Source organism: Suricata suricatta, chromosome 6, assembly GCF_006229205.1.
Source record: "Suricata suricatta isolate VVHF042 chromosome 6, meerkat_22Aug2017_6uvM2_HiC, whole genome shotgun sequence".
Classification (NCBI taxonomy): Eukaryota; Metazoa; Chordata; class Mammalia; order Carnivora; family Herpestidae; genus Suricata; species Suricata suricatta.
In genome coordinates, this window is record NC_043705.1 from 50322265 (window position 1) to 50341945 (window position 19681).

Sequence of the window (19681 nt, forward strand, 5' to 3'; positions counted from 1 at the left end):
GCAGACCCAGGCAAGGATCTATGTTCTGCTGCTGGGTTTTCATTAGCTAAAATTATTCATGTTTTCTTAAAATGTTATCTTTTATCTGCAGCAACTACTTGAGGATATTCTCTTCAATACCTCCCCCTCCTTCATCATTTTGGTATTTTGGATGGTTCAATAAAGGTGATTTATATATACATATATATATATATAACTACTAGTATTTTCATCTATCTGGAAAAATATTATAACTTCCACACATTCAACTAAATCATTGTTAATAAGGTAATGTGTCAAGCACCATATTTTTGCAACTAAAAAGGAATCTACCATGTATTACATATTAGTCAAAAACCCCCCAGAATTTCTAAAAGCACCTAAGCATCCACTTACAGTTAGGTATTTAGAATATGTACAGTTTATTATACTGGAGAAGCCCCCGCATGCGTGTTAAGAATCAAGGGCCCAAGGAATGATCTGAGATCATGTGTTTTAGGGAGGACAATCCCTGCTTGTTTAGTCCAGGCCATTTGTAAAGATCTGCGCCACTTGCCAGTCTCCGGCAAATGACAGCTCGTGCAGAAAGCTACATTTGAACTGCCTAGTTCTCATATTCCAAATGTAATTTTAAAGCTGTCCACTTAGATACCTAAAAGCACTGCTTGTTTTTCCATTTTCCTCTCCAGTAATTCTTTTAAACTCTCCTCTCTGTGCTTGAAGTACAGGTAATCAGAAATGGAGGGGCCCCTCCGGGCACTCTGCAGAGCCCTGAGGCGGAGGCGCTCGGCCCTGTGCGCAGACTCTCTCTCCTGGCCGCCCTCGGCGCCCAGGCTGTCCTTGCCCCTCTCCTGGCGCTCTCCCTGCGGCTGGTCCTCCTTCTCCTCCTCACAGGTGTCCTCGAGCGCCCTGGCAGCCTGCTCGGGCTGGGTGGCGAGATCCTGGAGGGTGCAGGGCTGCCCGGGCTGGGCGTCCAGGCTGGGGCTGTCTCGCCCCACTTCATAGCTGTTGTCCTCCTCCTCTTCCTCATGGCAGGAGCTGCCCCAGGCGCTCTCCCCATCTGACTGGAAGGCCGGGGCCTTGGCCCCCCGCTTCTGGGAAAGGTCAAAGGGTTCCTCCTGTTCCAGGCTCCTCAGCACTCCCGCGGTCTGCGCCAGGGCAATTCGCCCCCTTCCAAAACCTGTGAGAGCAAAAGCAATGTTCAGGCTCTGGGAAAAGCTGTGAAAATGGGTCATTGGGTGGTACTCAAGGCCATTTAGTATAGTTTGAATTTACATTTTAAAAATAAATTCCCAGTAAGGCTGTGGAGAGATGGGCCCTGTCACAGATAAAGTTTACATCAGTATAACTTCCTTAAGGTAAATTTGGCAACATGCACCAAAAGCTTAAAATAAGCATAGCTCTGACTTAGCAATTATGCCGCTGGGAATTTAAACTATGAAAATAGTCAGACAGGTGCACAAAATATATGTGTAAGGATGCTCATCGCCACATTTTTTATGAAATCGAAATGATAGAGGTTTGTCTAAAATAATACAATGAACCATGTATAGGAGGTGTAGAGACCTATGAATGGTTATAAAAAGGTATTCTCTATTATTTTAAGTAAAAAATGTATTTACCATATCTGTTTATAGTGTAGACCCAACTTCATCTATCCTTATCTCGAAGAATTTACATCAAAATCTTAAAAATTCCATGATTCAGACATTTTTCTCTTCAATTCTAATGTATTTTGTATTTTCAGTGAGTATATATTTTACCAGAAGAAATAAAATCATAACAAAGGTATTTTGATCTTGAAAAAGCCTCACAAAAATCTACCATTTGGGGCCAAGGAGGCTGCCCCGTAACCGAGCCCCCTAAGCACAGAGAGGGCACAAAGAGATTCCCCGAGGAGCTCTGAAGCCCCTGCGTCCAACCACAAGCATCCCTGCTGTTGGGCACAGTGATGCAAAAGGGTCTCACTTCTAGTTTCAGTTTGAGGACCCTGTAGGGAGGGACTTATCAGGAGCCCAAAACACATAGTGGGGCTCCACCTGATGTGATCTTGCAGGTGTCTGTCCCTGCTGAGCCAACAGCCAGGCCCGGAAGAGGAGGCAGGCAGAACCAGGCTTCTGGGGGGGGCGGGGGTGCAGATGCAGGTCTGCCTGCCTTATGATACCTATGATATCGTCAGGCAATGAATCGCTTTAATCTAGTCAGGGGCATGGGAGGCTCTTTTTCATCAGAGTCATGATTTTTGAGCCATTTCAAACACTTGAATGAAAAAGCACTAACACCTTTTGTAGACGAAAACATTTAAATTGTTGAAAGTCTGTTAACTTTCAAAGCATCTCTCTGATACATAGGGATGCTCTTTCTTTTTCCAGAAGAATGACAGAATCGTTAGGCGCCTCTTAGGATTGGAGCATCCATAAGGGGTAAGTGGTGGTGACCAGGTTAAGCTTTCAAGTGGATGAATGTCTCACCATTGCCTTCTGTCCCCAACCCCAGGGACTGAACAAACTTCACCCATTCTGAAAAAATCCAGGCCTACGTCGCTCGGGCAATTACAGGTGCAAAGAACAATTGAGGAGCAAATCAATCTCAGGGAAAGAAAACTGCTTTTGTTTTTTAACCAGAACTTTTTTCAGGGCTTTTGCATAAACTCTGGGCTTTGTTTTATGATGACCACAATTCCCTGTCACTCAGGAGCACTGTAAACTCAGCGGGTGAAAAATATGAAAACTATAATCATTCAGTTTCCTGCTGTGGGTGTATGTGTGCATCTTATTTATAAAAACGTGTGCCTGCTTGACCACCTTTCTGGAAAGGGTAAGAAAAGCAGGCAACATGAACAAATTCGGGTTCGTCTGGTGTGGTGAGCACTGGCTTAATTCAGAAATTCCCGAGTTGGAATCCCAGTTCTGCCTTCAGACCTGTGGTGTGACACTGAGCAATTGATAATGCCCCTTGGCCTTGCTCTCCTCTTATATAAAATGAGAACAACACAGTCTACTTTGGGACACTGTGGGCGCAAGGATTTCTAAAGTGCCCAGTGCCGTGCTTTGGTCTTACTGGTATCAGCAAACAACAGTTAACATAACTTTGTAAGTTCCACAACTGTGTGCCCTCTCTGCCCTCACACAGACCTTCTAGGGTGCAAAGATGATCTCATCCCCCTGGCATCCTCCGTGGCACCTAGCACGCTGCTTTGGAAAGAGGTGGATTTATTGCCTGTGTGTTGAAGGACTGCTTGATTAAGTCTGTAAAGAACAACCTGCTGAACTCAGCGGGTCTGGAACATAAACCTGTCACAGCTCAGGGCCCTGGCATTGAGGAGGTGAGAACTTCTTAGCAGTTCAGTTAGGGCTCAGTGGGGGAGACGGAAGCCCCTGCTCTGCAGATGGGGCACGCGCCCTGCCAAGCAGGAAAGCTGTCTCTGGCATCTGCCTGTGAACAGGAGAAGATCCAGCCTGCTACACCCATCCTTCTGCAGAGGCAGAGCTTGCATACCTGTTTTTCAGAAAGGAAAGAAAAAAACCCCACATGTCCTTTAATAGCAGTGTGATGAAATGGATATAATAAAGGCTTTAATGTCAGGAAGGTCTGTGTTCAAATCCTCACTCTGCCACTTTTCAGTTGAGCAACTTTGGGCAAATCACTCTCTTGAAGCCTCAGTTCCCCCATCTGTAAAATGGGGATAATAAAAGCTCCTCCAGCCTTGAGTTGCTGTCAAGATTAAAAGAGGCAAGGCACCTGATGCAGCATCTGAAGCAAGAACTGATAATCGTACTGAATGGCATGGTTACGATGTTCTCATCTGTCCTCTGTGCTTGGCATTTACTACCTTCAGACAGTAGCACCGTATTTGTTAAAGTAGCATTGTAGGCCTGCTTCTGCTTCTCTGCTGTAGTCCTGACACTATGATCCCTTTTTCAACAAAAAGAATAGCCCCCCTCCAAAGTAAAGCCCCCTAAAAACCAGATCGGCTCCCTTTTTTGTCACCCACCGGGCCCCGCAGCCTTGGGTGCTTCCTGGAAGAGTGATTACCTTGAGAGTGGAGGCCCCGCTCCATGACCCCATGCTTGACTTTCATGTGGCGTGTCAGGTTCCCCTTCAGGGTGAATTTGCTCGGGCAGTAGAGACACTTGAAGGGTTTGCTGTCGGAGTGCAGGTGCATGTGGCCCATTAGGTTGTGCATCCGGTTGAATTCCTTCCCACACAGCTGTCAGAAAGTGATGAGGATGAGATAGGTTACTTGCAGCGCTGGGCCCTGCCCTGGTGAGCCCACACCCAGGCCTGCGTGCGGACAGATGGACTTTTGCTTTGTTTGGGTCTTGGCGTTTTAAGTGGGCTTCAAATAGAACGTCCCCAGTGAAGTCAGGGAGGGCCTGGACTGTGCCCAGGCCCAGAGCTGGAGCAGGGAGGGCTGGACTCATGGGCTCGTGTTCCTACTGCACAGGGGTTTTCCAACTCAAGGCAACACTTGCAAAGCTAGTAAAGCTTCTTTCGAATGCAAGCTGAAGAAAAGAAAAGAGCTGATCTAAGAAGCAATTGCTCAAAGTGTGCTTCATTTTAACAGTAAGTATATGATTACCTGTTTAATATTATGGGACATTTACAACAGGGAAGATATTGTCCTAAGTCTGCCATGGAATATCACATATAATTCTCATATTAATCCCATAATGTCGGTGCTGTATCATCCCCATTTTACAGACGGACAAACTGAGGGATTAAGGCACTTGGCCAAGGCACACAGCTAATGGGTGCTGGAGCTGGGATAATGAGCTCAGGCCACTAGATACCAGAGGTCATATGGTCAACCACCGCACCATCCTGTGTGTCCTCAACATAACTCTTCTGTCAGACTGTATCATGCAATGCATTTCTAATTTTTTAATTTGCTTATTATTGGGATGGATAGCAAAGTTAGAAGGAAGAAAAGAGAGATCTAAAGGAAGGAGTGTGTCTTTTTCGCTGGGTAGAGATTTGAAGTCCTGAAAATATTATCTCAGGTGTAAACATGTTTTATTCATTTCTTCCTTTTTGTCATTTTGTCATTTCCATTTCCAACAAAGTGCAGATGCATGATGGATCAGAAAAGTGGTCCTCCAGCTTCTTTTGAGAAAACAGAACTGCCTTTTCAAAGGCAATTCACGCAGATGTAGAAGATGTAAAACAGAGGCCACTGCTCTGAGTGACTTCCGTCCACTTCCTGTCCCCCAGCCCTAGCAGAGCCGGGTGTGGAGAAGCCACCGCTTCCTTGGCTGTGCCAGGAGGAATACAGAGAACGGTTTTGTATCTGTGCTCGGGCCCGAGTATTAAGGAGGAAACATTTTCCTTCCCTCCCTAACCTCAGAGGCCCATATCATGAGGGCAGTGATATGGAATGAAAGATCCTTGGAGAGAGGACTCAGGGTCCAGTGGCCCCTGAGGCTGACACCAGTTTTCCTTTTGCACTGAGAGACATTCTCAGGGATGGTGTTGGGGGGGCTGGATTGAATGTTTATGAATGAAGGCACTGTTTTCTTCAGGTGGCCATGGAGATGGGAGTTATGCTGGCCATGGAAGAATGGGTGGACCTAACAAACAGAGACCTTGGGAGACCAGCTGCAGAGAATGCTGGGTGGTAAGAGGCAGCCGGCTGGGGTGACAACTCTGTCACAGATAAGCTACGCGTGGATAATGAATAATTGGTTCTGTGTTTTTAAATGATTCATATTTGGGACTTTAAGTACTTTTTGCCTTTTTACTTCCTTACTGGCAAGAATGAATTTGGCATACTGGTGTCCCACACTCCATGTTCACAGCAGCTGCACACCACACCCGTTTGGGAAAGGTGTCCAGAGGGGAAAGGCTGAGAGTGTTGATCTAACTTTAATATCCTGGGGAGAAGCCCTAGATGTGGGATGGATACTTGCTTTCTTTTATTCTCAATAGAGGACGTTTTGTAAGATGCATAAATCTGTGATTCAACTTTGTACATGTGTGAAAGTTCTGGCAGAGCATTATTTATTAGCCTAGCTTAGTTTATCCAGTTCTCTATCCTGGCCAAGGGGGAAACAAAGCTTTGAATCTAGAGATTTGAATTAGCTTTGAATCTACATAAGGTATTTCCAGTCTTGAGTCATTTGAGAAAAAGTAGATCTCATTTGGTTCGTGGGATGGTTCCTGATTATTTGGAGTGAGGCTTCAGCAAAAGATCTGAAAACAGCACAAGCTATGGGTGCTTAAACGTAAGACACAAAGGAGGAGATAAGCTGGAGGCTGGAAGACTAATTAGACTACTGCACTAGTCTAAGCGTGGATGAGTCTCATGGTCGTTTAAGCCAGACAGAATGGAAGAGATGGGCCTTCTGTATCTGGCTCCTATAAAGGGGAGATTCTACTTTTAGGTATTATCTCTAGTTGCTAAGATATTAGAAGTTGGACTATTATGAAAGATTTTTATAAAGGAGAATTTTAGCCCAAACTGAAGAATGTATAGAATGCCATTTGTTTTTATTATGACACAGAATACAGTTTCTTCATTAAGTATTTTCAGGCACTTTATTCAACCTTGAACTGCAGGCAAGATAGAGATCACAGTTGTGATAATGACCAACTGTTTGTTGTTGACACAGCTGCTGCCACTTGGTGGTCAGAAAGATCCTGGGTCCAAGGTCCTACCTCCCTCCCCATCCCGCTCCCACCCCAACACACAGAGAGGTGCCACACATCAGAATGGCTACTGATAAGTATTTTCTACATACTGCCTTAGCTTTAGAAAAGCCATGTTTTATGATCCTTTAACATAACCCAGTGTGTGTTTTTCTACTATAATGGATTACTGACTCAATTCACTCACTACTGAACTTCCTGGGAATTTTTTTTTTTACTAGTACATGCATATATCAGGATATTAAAATGATATTGTCCCCTGAAGTTAAGGCCTATGGCCTTAGAGAAGGTTCACTGTAGGGCATGACTGGTCAGCTATATTATCTGATGGTGACTGGTAAAGCACATATTTTTGTGCTATTGGTAAAATCTATTTTTTTTGTATCAGAGTTCTTCATGGTTTATGGTAGCTAAAACACCCAGGAGCCCCCATCAATACCCACTTTTATGCCTACTTTTAAGTGGAGGTGAACCTCAACATTTAAAAGAAAATTGGAACAAATGTTTTTGTTTTAATTTTCTTAGGTTTGATTTATTTATTTTGAGAGAGTGTGTGTGTGCATGCAAGCAGGGTAGGGGCAAAGAGAGAAGGAGAGAGAATTTCTATTAGTGCAGAGCCTGATGCAAGGCTTGAACTCACAAATTGTGAGATCATAACCTGAGCCAAAAATGAGTCAGACACTTAACCAACTGAGCCACCCAGGTATCCCTGGAACAAATGTTTTGAACTGTCCTTTAAAAATGGGTTGCATAGATCATTAGGCTTTGAGATAGAAGAGCAGAGAGGTGATGGTGAGACCACAGAAGGATGGAGAGCTTGCTCCATTTTCTCTTCTGCAAAATATCAATGATAATAATAGTTTCTTTTGAAGGTCGTTGTAAGGATCAAATGAGATAAGTCATGTAAAGGGCTTGGCAAATAGTAAGAGCTCAATAAATTTTAGCTCTTATTACTATCACTATCATGTACATAGTACTCTTTTAAATTCTAGAAATAGAAAGATCTTTAAAGATAAGAGTACTTCTTAAACCAGATTATTTGGGGGAAATATGAAAAGGAGGACAAAGTAAGGAATCCTTTGAGTAAACACTTGCCAGGTCACTTGAGGCATATAGAAATGGAAGCAGTTGTCCCTGACCCAGCACTGAGAAATGTGGATGGAAACGGAAGAATCATCCTGAATTGCAGGCTTTGGGAGAGCCCTTTATGCAACACTCAGTCTCTCCGCTGTTTACATGGCTGGCTGATGCCCTGTTCTCTCATCCTTATAGCAGTTCCAAATTCTGGCCTCCTTGTGCCCCTTCCCTCCCTGGTCCAGGGCCAGAAACACCTCAGGTAATTTCTCATGGGCTGCAGTCACAATATGGACAACCAGTGACACCAAGACGTCAGCTGTGTGCATGGACTGGATGGTGGCAGTGGCCAGAGGCCCACAAAGCCAAGAAGAGGCACGCTATTCGTGCCAACCAGCCTAATCTGAGCCCGAGGCCTGAGATGCACCAGGAAGCCTGTGTTTTCCTATTCTAAGAGAAAAGGTCAAAGAGCTGCAGCCTGCGGCTGAGGGGAATGGCCTCTGCTCAACTGCCCTTCCCTTACATTCTTCTCTCTCTCTCTCTTTTAATAAGAAGGGTGTTCCTTTCCTCAAAGGGAGAGAGAGGGAGGGAGGGAGAGAGAGACTGTAAACTGTCCAAAAGGACCGTGAGAAAACAGGAAGCTTTGAAAAGTACAAGAGAAAGCAAGATGAAATCTATTTGCAGGCGGGCCCCTGGGGACATGTGAGGCATTGTTAAGCAGGCAGTTCATACAGCTATATCCTTCCTTCTGCTGAGGAGGGCTTTGCTGCCAAAAGGCTGCTATCTGGTCACTGCCTTAACCCCCTCAATGCCAGCCTGAGAGCCCCGACCCAAAGTACTGGGCCCCTAAAAGCCCCCACCTGGTTTGTCCCCCATGGGGCATCCAAGAGCTGGAGCAGGAAGCAAAGCCATGGTGGCCAGGGTAGCAGGGACCCTTTTCAAGGAGACCTCATCCTCTTCTATGAGCTCTGCCCTCCGCCTTCAGGCCTCTACTTCAGACGAGGCTGCAGATGACCTGGTGATTCATAACTTAGGCAGCTCCCGGCTTCACCCATCTCAAAGGAGAATTTGTCCCGGAAATTCTGGATGGCTGCTTTTCCTGGACAGGTTTCCCAAAGACGGCAGCTGGTTCTTTGCTATTATGGAGTGTGGCTGCTACACGGATAGCATCCAAATCAACCCCTGCGTGCTTACGCAGAATCTGGGAAGCATATTTCTGAAACATGGCTTAAGTCTACAGGCACAGGTCTCTGGAGATACTCCAGCTGGCTCCAAGAAGCAGGGAGTCCAGAAGAGGAGCCAATAGCATAAGAGCCCAGAAGGGCAGTAATTTTTTTTTTTAGGAAAAAAAATAGAAACAGAGAATGGAAACCTTTCCTCTCCTCTAATTTTCCATCCTATTGTTAATGCTTAATCTCACAGTAAGAGGCTGTTTCGGCTTGCTGTGGACAGCTGTTTCCACTGAGCATGGGGCAGAGAGGACCATTTCATGCTCCAACAGGGGGAGAGCTGCATGTTAGAAAGGATTTTTAGTGGTGAGAATCCCAAGAAATTAGAACCTGTTATTTAAACAGTATCCCCTTTTTATAAATTTCTGGGTAAAGGAGACAGAGCTAACTCTTGGAGTATGACTAGAGCAAGGCCTGCCTCTTTTTTCTAGCCATATCAACCATGTGAGGGGAATAGCTCTTCCCTGTGACCACAATAAGCTCAGGTTTAGTTGTCTGGACCTTTTCTCCAACATCACTATGCAGTCAGCCAGCCACTCATGTCTGATTGACTATGAATTCTGTAGCAAGGAGAAAATGGCCCTCCATTCTGTTCCTAATTCCCAAAGCACCATCAACCTCTCCCCATTACCAGATCTCCAAGGAGTCACAACAACACTGATGGGGAGCAAAGGCTACTGGACACGGCCCCGAGACAGGCCACCATCTGGAGCTAGTTTACAAACACAGAGAGCCCTGTCACATCATCTATAAACTCAGACATGCTCTGAGATTCCTCTCAAGTGAAGAAGGGTAGCACTTTGTAGGGAGATGGAGACAGAGAAGAGGAACCTGGCAGTGCTTCTGGCACTTCCCAGGAGGCAGAGGGCTCTCCATCGGGATGACTGATGCCTGTCCTTGTTCCAGAAATGTCTAAGAATGGAGAAGGGCCCCCTGTTGACAAAAGTACCCTTCAACATCCAATTATTTTTATTTTAATAATAGATAACACTCTCCTAGGCAGCCACCTGACCCACACTGTGGTCTTCTGGAACAACCCATCCCCCACCCCCTACCAGAAGAAGGAGGCCTTCGCAGATGACCGGTGCCGTGCTTGCTCCAGGCCCATCTGGTACTGAAGAGTATACACCATGCATCATTTCACAGCTCGCAATTCACACGACAAGCCCTTCTCTTACGGAACCTGGAGGTGTGAGCATACATGGGAGCATAATCTGTCCTCAGGGAGAGGCCAAATTGAGTTTCCAAACCATAAAGCTGATCATCAGGCACTCTGAACCATGTATGGTGTGCTATCATTGGGGTGGATGGGGGAGGAGAGGGCAGTCATTCACGAAGGGAGACATAACGCTTCAAGCAGGGCTGGCTGACTGCATCAGTGGTCCCAGGTTGCACTACAGTGTGCAGTCTTCTGTGTCCTGGTACCAGATTGAACCCTCTAAACCCTCAGGTACCATCTGGCCCAAGAAATCCTCCAGGCCACTCTGAGGCCCTTGAGGTAGGCAAACAGAACTGCCTCTGGTCCCCAGATCAAACCCAGCTTGCAAGCCCTTTTCCTGTATTAGCTCTACTCCCTGACATACCCCTTGTTTCAGAGGTAGTTTCCACCTGGTTGGACAACTACTCCAGGACCTGACTTGGAAAAGTGCCAGTGTGAGTTGGTTGGACCAGACACGGGTTGAAGGGACCGCAGCATGGCCCTGTTCGTGTTCTAACGATATATGTGTTCTGCCACCAGTTGGTAAGATAAAATATACAGTTCAGACTGGAAGCTCAAGAGGAAACTCAGTACAGCAAATGAGGAGTGGCAACTAGTGCCCGTTTGCACCTCCACTTGTAGGAGACAGCAAACCCCTGCCAGGCAGGGACAGCTCTGTTAAAATGGAAGAGCTCAAAGTGGGAAGTGGGAAGGAAATCTAAGTGCCTAATGAGAGAGAGAAGGGGTGGTATATGGAGTCCCTCGGCTCATGTGGCCAGGGCTAGCTTCGTGGGTGCATGACCAATGCAGTCACACAGGCCCCAACTCAGCTGGGTCCTGAGTTTGAGGTAATGTTCTACTTGTACCATCTTGAAATTCTTAATAACGTTTGAACAAGGGGCCCCACGTTTTCATTTTGCACGGGGCACTATCAACTATGTAGCCCTTCTGCATGCAGCTTCCTTCTCCTTCAGCCCAGATGACTCAAGATGGACATAAATTGACTTGCAAACCACTGGGAACTTGAAGGAAAGGAGGGGAAACACAAGTGGGTGGCAGGAAAGGGCTGGAGGGAGAAGACTCCCTCCCCCACCTGCAGAGAATGCCCACATGGGCCTAGGGAAGCTCTGGTTCCTGACCCTGCTCACCCTGTCCAGGAGCGGCCAACACAGGAAAGCAGTCAGCTTCACAGGGGGTTCCTTCAAGAAGGGGGGGACAGGGGACATGCTGTAGAGGGATTAAAGCAGGAACTGCCCCTCAGATGGACAGAGAGTATCATCTGGACCCTATAAGACATGCAGTGACAGAGAAGGGAAACTTCCATTTCAAACAGAAAGGCTCTGACAATATCTGAGGGTGTGATTTCCCTCTCCTTCCCCCTCAGCTCTCTCCTCATGATGGGGATGGCATGTGCCAGTACATTCCTTGAATTAAACTACCCAATCCTCAGCAAGATTCCTTCTCATTCTAGAAGTGGGGAAGGGAAACAATGTAGAGAGGGGATGGGAAGAAGCGGGGGAAAGCCTGGGAAGCCCAAACATTTCTCAGTAATACCAGTCAGTGCCTTGAGTTTTATAAACCTCCAGTGTGCATGTTATCTCAGCTGATAAAATAGAAATTTGATCAGATGAATCTGATACAGACATTTTAATGAAGATGCTCAATCCCTGAGCTCCATGAGAAACAAAGAGACACTTCAGATAACTGCTCACAGTTATTCCTTGGCCCAAACAAGCATTTCTAAGGTCATCAGAGGACTGACCTTGGAGTCTCTTTCATCCTGCCTCGGAGATCTACCCTCAAATCACACCGTGCAATCTAAGTGTCAGGGTGGGGGTTGCGGTATGAGAAGGGAGGGGGCAGTGCTAGAAGACTTTCTGACTCCTTTCTGTGTTCCACCCATTGGCTTGTAAGGAGAGGAGTATTTTTTTTATATATATAGTTTATAGGCAAGTTGATTTCCATATAACACCCAGTGCTCTTCCCCACAAGTGCCCTCCTCCCTGTCCAGCACCCCCTTCTCCTCCCCCCCTCCTTCAGCCCTCAGTTTGTTTTCAGTATTCAAGAGTCAGGAGAGGAGTATTATACCTGATTGCTCTTGGCTGGAATGTGAACTTTCCACATCACCGCCATCCTTTCAACCTCATTCCCCAAATAGGCCTTCTGCCCTCAGACCTCCTCTACTGGCTGCCTCCACCCCCTGCACACTGATTCCACAATAAGACCAAGAGCACAGGCTTCTCGGGGACCAGCTAAAGGCTGGAGTGAGCATAGATGTGGTGCAAAGAAGAGAGCAACAGATGGGCCTGAGGTTAGCCACAGGCCTACTCTGAGCCTCCGAGACCCCACTGATGAAACATAGTAGGGATTTTTCTGGAGACTCTCTCCCTTTGATCATTTGCACAGCCCTGGGAGTCCTCCCTGTCTGCATCCCTCCCAGGGCCCGCTGCCCACCTTGCATTTGAAAGGCTTCACGTCAGAATGAACGATCATGTGTGCCTTGAGGGTCTGTTTCTGCACAAAACTCTTGTAGCACAGGTGACACTGGTAGGCACGGATGTTGGTATGAATCAGCACGTGTCTCTTCATGTTGGCCAACAGAGTGAACTCCCGCCCACAAATCCCACATTTGTGCTCCTTCACACCCTGGAGGGAAGCAGATTCAAAAATACTGTGGTTAGCAGGTAACACAGGCTTTCATCGGAATTGTAGTCTACATTCTTCTGTTTGCCACACAAATCCATGAAGGGCCTGGTGACAGATGTTGAGTTCCAAATACTTGGCTTTAGCCTTGTTAATTGCTGTTTTCTTGAAAGGTGTTGATTGCATAATCTTTTCTGTCTTCTGAAAACCATTGGCTAAGCCAGACCTTTAGAGGAAAAGAAAGCTACTGCCTTTGTTGTTCCTGATGCTACAGGGGTTAATTCTACAGTACGGAGATTAAAAAGATTCTGGTAGGAGAACTGTGGAATGATATGTGAAATGAGTGTATCATCTATCCTTCATGATAATGAAAAAAATAAAACCTAAAGTGATAATATCATTTCTCATATGAAAATCAATGTTTTCTTGAGTACTCATTAATAGATTTGCAAATTCCAGAAGAACAATTCATATCTACTCTTCATTAAATTACAATAGGTCACAGTGACCTCTGTGTGATTTGGCTATGGACCCTGCTCAGCTAGCTTCTGTCCTACAGAGAATTTGGCAGAGGATAGCTTTCTGAATTAGAAAACAGGACAGGAGACTTTCTAGTTCCCTTTCTGTTTGTGGAGAAGTATTTGAATACTTAAGCATCAACGCCCTCAATTTAAAGCATTTCCAGGGACTCATACCATGAGTAGAGTATTAGTCTTAACTAACCAGTGCTTCCCTGAGAAGACCTTTGCAAGCTATTAATACAGAATGACTTTTCATAAGGAAAACTTAGAGAACCATGGCATTAAAACTAAAGTTATTATGGAATTATAACAAGTTATTTAGTTAACTACTGTACCTAATAAAACACATATTGTCTGGTATCCATAGTGACCTAGGAGAGAGGAGTTTCATGCTTACCTCTGAGCCTCTCTGCCTAAATGTCCATTTCTTTAATTTGGGACATGATAATAAAATAGCACACCTCGGTTTTGGTGAGCCCATAGAACCCAAGGGCAAGTTCAGATCTCTGTCCAGCCATTTACTAGATCTGTAACTGTAAGCAAATTTCATGGCATTTCCTGGTGATGGCTCTCTCTGAAGATGATGGGTCATGAGCCAGGGACTCTTTCCTGCTAGAATACTCTTGAGTCTAGATGGTTGCAGATGAGTGTGGATATATACTAATGAAGAGACTGAAATTTTAATGCCCTCCTAAGACGATGAATTTTAACAGTGTGTTGTATATTCAACCAGTGAATTTAAATTCTTGAAATTAATGAAAATTATGTTCTGATGGGTTTTAAAAGTTACTTCAGCATCTTTTTCTCAAGATTGGTTCTACAGTCATCTATGATTCAGTTGACCTGTGACCAAGGAGAAATATCTACTTATCACTATTTTTGGAATCCTCTAAAGAGAATTCTATGCCCATAGTAAAATTCACATATGTGCTGGCCTAGAAGTCAAGTGAATGGAAGCCCAGACACAACTGCAGGAACAAAAGAAGCCACCTTGTCACTAATAAGATCAGTAAAATCAGAGAGGGAGCCTGTAGGGGTTTTCAGGGATGAGGGAAGGAAGGGGGTGGAGAAGAGGATTTGACAGTAGTGTTCCAGAGCTCAGGTGCTGGAGTCTGAGATTCTGGATGACAGCCCCCTGCCTCAGTGTCTTCATCTGCAAATCTAGAATAGTATCTGCAGGTAACTCTTAGAGTTCTTGATTAACCTGTATATCAGGTGCAAAGTAAAACACCTGCTACACAGCAACTGTTCCATGAATACTGCCTCTCACTGTTTGTTGACACTATGAATTAAAATGCACTTTGTTTTCGAATTCAAATGAGACATTTCAGATACCAGATTGTTTTGTCCATTTTGACCTCATTTTCTACAATCTTACAGAATTTTTATATGTTTTGAAATGCATCTTTGATTCCTTTTCCACACAAGTAGGAGCCCCTGGAATCAGCAATGGTCCCCTTTGTGGCTGAGTCCCAGTACAGGTTCTTTGGCTGAGGGTTCCTGCACTTGGCGGGGGCCTCCTCTCCGGATGCTATCTACAGGTGCCTTTTGTGGGCCAGGAGCTGTTTGTGCACTGCCCACAAGGCAGCCACACATTTCATCTCTGCTGCAGAGCCAAAAAATGCCCCATGATTTGTCCTAACCTATCAAATGAAACACACTATGGCAGTACAGAGATGTTATCTTGGCTGAGCAAAGTCTTCCAATGACCTTTCTGAATTAGAGAGTGTTTTTAGAAACTCTGGCTTGCTAGAAATCTCTCCTGCCAAGAAAACCACTTGAGGTCAAAAGTGTGAGGGTAGTCAGTGGGGCAAACTTTCCCTCTCAGAAGCTCAAAGCCGACCCAAGTCAACTTAGCTGGGTAAGATTTCAGGGAAACTATTGAGGCCCTGTCTTACTTCATCCCAAATGACTCCAGGGCTCTGGTAGCAAACTAGGCTGAATTTAGACACTTGTATCTATATACCTCCTTAAAGACCTGAGCCCAGGGAAGATAAAACCAAACCAGACAGAGAAGGATGCTCTCTCATTCCTTCCACAAAACAATCCGCAGGGCCCTACACCCACCTAGGCAGGGCTCTACCAGGGGAAGCATCGGTCTCACTGGACCCAGAGTCATGTGCATATATGAAGCACTTCTCACAGCTGAGGGAGAAAACAACTTAAAAGGCAGGTACTACTTCTGCAGCAAAGAACACAGAGAATTCTCTAGAAGGCGACACTGATTAGCATATCCCAGGCACAGGACTGGTCTTGGGTAAATACAACCTGGTGGTACACGCATGCTAGGGCCCTGGATGAAGTTCCCAGAAACAAAATTTTAGGGGTGGCAGGAGGCTAAGAAGCAACAGCACAAGGACCAGCTCTTTCCTTCTGCCTTCCTCACCCTCCTTTCCAAACTGTCCACATTGTTTCTAGGCCCATCTTAGACTCTAGACGGCTGGATGGCAAAGGACTTGGTTTCTGGTCTCCTCAGTGTCCCCCATTTCAAGGTGACGAAGGAGGTCAGGCCTCCAGAGGGTAGAAAGCCCTGTGCCCAGGTTTACACAGCTGCGCGTCCCAGGTGCAGGGCATTGGAGGTCTGCTGGCCCCGCCCCCCGGGCTCTGCGCCTGCGCCCCGAGCGCCCCGCCCCCAGGCCAGGGGTCCCGGCGGTACCTTGTGCGTGAGGGAGTGCTGCTTGAGGTGGTGGGGCTGCACGAACTCCATGCCACACTCGGAGCAGATGTAGGGCCGGATGTCCTTGTGCTTCATCATGTGGTTCTGCAACTGGCTCGGGTACTGGAAGGTCTTGTCGCACTCGGAGCAGCTGTACTGGATGGGGCCCCGGTGCGTGGTGAGGTGCCTCTTGAGCTGGGCCAAGGTGGGGAAGTCGAGGCCGCACTCCACACAGATGTTCTCGCGCCCGCTGGCGTGCTTGGCCTCATGGGCCTTGAGCTCGCTGGGGTAGGCAAAGCCCCGGCCGCACACGCGGCAGTTGTGCGGCTTCACCTCGCTGTGCTGCATCATATGGCGCTTCAGGTGGCTGGTCTGGGTGAAGGCCTTGTGGCACACCTGGCACTTGTGGGGCCGCGTGCCCTGGTGTGTGAGCATGTGGGTGTGCAGGTGGCTGAGCTGCTTGAAGAGCTTCCCGCAGCGGGTGCACGCGTGTGGCTTGATCCCGCTGTGGCCCAGGATGTGGGTGACCAGGTTGTACTTGGAGGTGTAGGACTTCTCGCAGCTGGGGCACTGCCAGCGCTTCTGCGCCCCGCCCACGTCCACGTAGTAACTGTCGTCGATGCGCACGTTCACGTCCACCCTCTCCACCTTCTGCTTGGTCTCCTCGCTCTCCACAGGCTCGGCCTTGCGCGGCAGCAGCGCTTCCGGGGGCTGCTTGGGCAGGAAGGTGTGCCGGCTGAAGGGGAAGGGGGAGGCCGAGGGCATGAAGAAGGGGAACATGAGACCCGGGGGGACCTTGGGGTAGTAAGGGTAGGGCGCAGGCAGGAACGGAGGGGGCGTTGGCTGGGGCCACAAGGCGCTGGCCTTCACGGGCTCCTGCTTGACCGGCTTGCCCCCCAAGTGTTCCAGGGTGCGGTAAAACTGGAAGCCCACGTTGCACAGGTCGATCATTTGCGAGTCATACTTGGGGCGCGGGGGCTGCGGGAAGAGCAGAGAGAGGTTCGGAGGGCCGTGGGTTTTGCTCTCCTCAGAGTGGAGGGCGAGAGGGGCATCTTCCGCAAGGTGGTTGTAGGGCATCTTGGTGGGCATGCTCTTCCGTTTCCGAGACCCTCCTCCTTCAAAGACCCCCGGGAATCCATCTAGGTGTCCTGGAGGAGGTTCATACCGAAATTGGGGAAAAGGCCCCTGGAGAGCTTCTGGGAAGGGGTGTCTTTGGGGAGCCTTCCCTCGGGAAACCACTGGCTGCAGGCAGTGGGGAAATGAGGGGGCTCTCTTCACACCCAGGTTGAAATGCACATCCTCATCTTTGATCATTTTCATCTCCTTCTGCATCCTTGGCAATTCTCCTTCAAAGAAAAAGAAACTTACTGTTTGTTTTTGTTTTTTTTTTTTTTGGAAAAAAAAAGAGACCCTTTTCCCCTTAAGGGTTTTGGCTAGATGATCAGTACTAATTTGCAAAGTGTGATGTTTGTTTAGTACTGACCCTCACGTGTCCTAGGGCTGGTCAAAGTGTCACTGTTTCCCCGCCTTCCTTAAAACCTATTACTAATGTGGAAAGCACTGGCCTCCTGGAGTGGGACCCCAGAGTTCCAACGTAAATCCACAGTCGAAAAATATCACAGTCACTGCACTTTGGGAGGTGTAGGATGGAACCTGAGAACTCAGCCAGCCACTGTGTCCACGTAAGATGAGGGTACCAAGGCCCAGGCAGTTGAAAGGACATGCCCATCACCCCTCTGTACGGGAGTCAGAACTAGGATGCGTTCTACTGTGGGTTTTTCAGGCTGAGAAAGAAGTGCATCTGCCAGGGGTGACTTAAATGTGTCTTTTGGGGTTGTTTCTCTTCTGAGGGAACCAATTTCCCCGGCTCCTCTCTGCCCTTGGGGCCTTTGCTGCTGGAGGAGGGGGAGAATGCAAGCCCACACAGGTGAAGAGACGTTCCTGCTTGATTTGATCTCAGATTTTCTGAGTCAGCCACTCCAAGCAAGGTGTGTTGCTGGGGCACATCAAGTGGATGAGGTCAGCGTGATAATGAAGAGCATATAACCCAAGGTTACAAAGTCACCTTGGCAATTTACGCATTTTAATCTTCCACCTGAAGCCACCTCAGGTGAACAATTCCAAAACTGAATCTCTGAATCTCTAAGACTGCATTTGTGTCTCCTCCTTCACACAGGTGTCAGAGTAGAGCTTGGCTTTCAGGACTCCTGAGGCATGTGACCTTTCCTTGCTGAGCCAGTTTCTGCATCCTGGTGACTACATCAGGTATGTGTGAGAGAGCTTGTGCGCTAGAGTCTAAACCAAGGGCTAGGCTTCCTTTCCCGTGCCTCTTTGCCATTTTTCTATACTCCTCATGTGGGTAGTGGCAAAAAGAACCAAGTGGCTGACTGCATTTCCACTGAGGGCCCTTTGTACCCAAATCCTCTGAGCATGAATGGGATTGGTCTCCTTTGCTCAACAGAGGTTTTCACAGAGTCAGTCACCCTGGCCAGGTATGTGGTCTGGCCTGGGACCCCTGGAGACAGGGCTGGGATAGGTCCTGGATTAATGCAGGGCCCTGGCCCTTGGAAATGGCTACTGGCTGAGCAATGGAGGATGAGAGGGCCAACAGCTACTAGTGATTTTCTTCAATCCTTGTTGAGGCAAATGCAGTTACTGCAAGTACCTGGATCCTCCCCAAATCACACGTATGTCTTCATGGCAGATTTGAAAACTGCAGCACAATTAAAGCGAAAACGGGCCTTTTTATACTGGGTTACTGGTTCTGTACACTGAGAATCTAATTGAGAGAAAAAACATGTGCTTTTATGAATATTTGGACATTACTTAAAACTGTTATGTGAGATCGTCAGGAAACTAAAAAAAAATAACATCTATTAATCGTTGTTTTTTGTGTATGTGGTGGGAAGATAGCCCTGGTCTGTCCTCTTTCTGTGGATTTGGGGCTTTGGATGAAGAGCAAGAGCTTGCTTGTTTAGCAACAGGAAAGCTCTGACATATGTGTCCCATCCTTCCGCTTCTTCCTAAATTCTTAACAAAATGCAAGGTTCTTCTACCACTGCTGAATCGAGGACCTGTTGGAGGTAAGGAGCAGCAGGACAGTGACGTATTTAGCTGTAGGAGGTCAGGGAATGCTGTTCTGCTACTGTTGGGACCAAGGTGAGGATGGAGAGGGCAGAGAGGCTCTTGGAATGACTTTCCACATTTACAAGTTCTCCCTTGCACCTCAATAGATCTTGATCCCCGAATTCACTTGCAGTTATAAAGGGCGTGTTGGGCCCTAGTGTGAGACTTTGTTGCTCCTATAAAAATAATTGGCTTCCAGAACAGGTTAATGTATCCTATTGAAATAGAGAAAAATGGCAGCCCCCTTCTCTGGATTTCATTTTGGCTATGGTTGGCTGTATACCATCTGTGGAGAGAAGATTCTATTTGCAAAAAGGCTACTTGGACTGGACCCAGCTGTGCCAGGCTACACATGACTGTGGCAGACTATGGCAGAGCCCACCCAAGTGCCCCTGGTTCTGTTTTATTCTGATCTGGTTTAAATAGGCAATGATTCCTATTTCAGATTAGAGAGCTTGACTGGAGAATTTGTATTTAAAAGAAAAAAAGGAGTGGAGGAGAGGGACTGACATATGAGAGCATTGGTCGGGACTTACTGAATTTTTTGTGTATTTTATTGTTAAGGTATTAGAAAATGTATGACTAATGACATCTGGTATCTTACACC

At 47.0% G+C, this 19681-nt stretch overlaps 1 protein-coding gene across 3 annotated transcripts in view; it reads right to left on the reverse strand.

The window, feature by feature from the left end:
- Positions 1–382: 382 nt before the first annotated feature.
- ZNF366 (zinc finger protein 366) overlaps positions 383–19681 on the reverse strand; it is a 65536-nt gene continuing 46237 nt past the window's right edge. For all 3 annotated transcript variants that reach the window (XM_029942418.1, XM_029942419.1, XM_029942417.1), the window contains 4 exons: positions 15949–17294; positions 12583–12774; positions 4015–4189; positions 383–1159 (listed from right to left, as the gene is read on the reverse strand). In XM_029942418.1, coding sequence (XP_029798278.1) covers positions 624–1159; positions 4015–4189; positions 12583–12774; positions 15949–17280 — 2235 coding nt within the window. In that variant the 5' untranslated portion in view covers positions 17281–17294 and the 3' untranslated portion in view covers positions 383–623. The remainder of the gene's footprint in view (positions 1160–4014; positions 4190–12582; positions 12775–15948; positions 17295–19681) is intronic.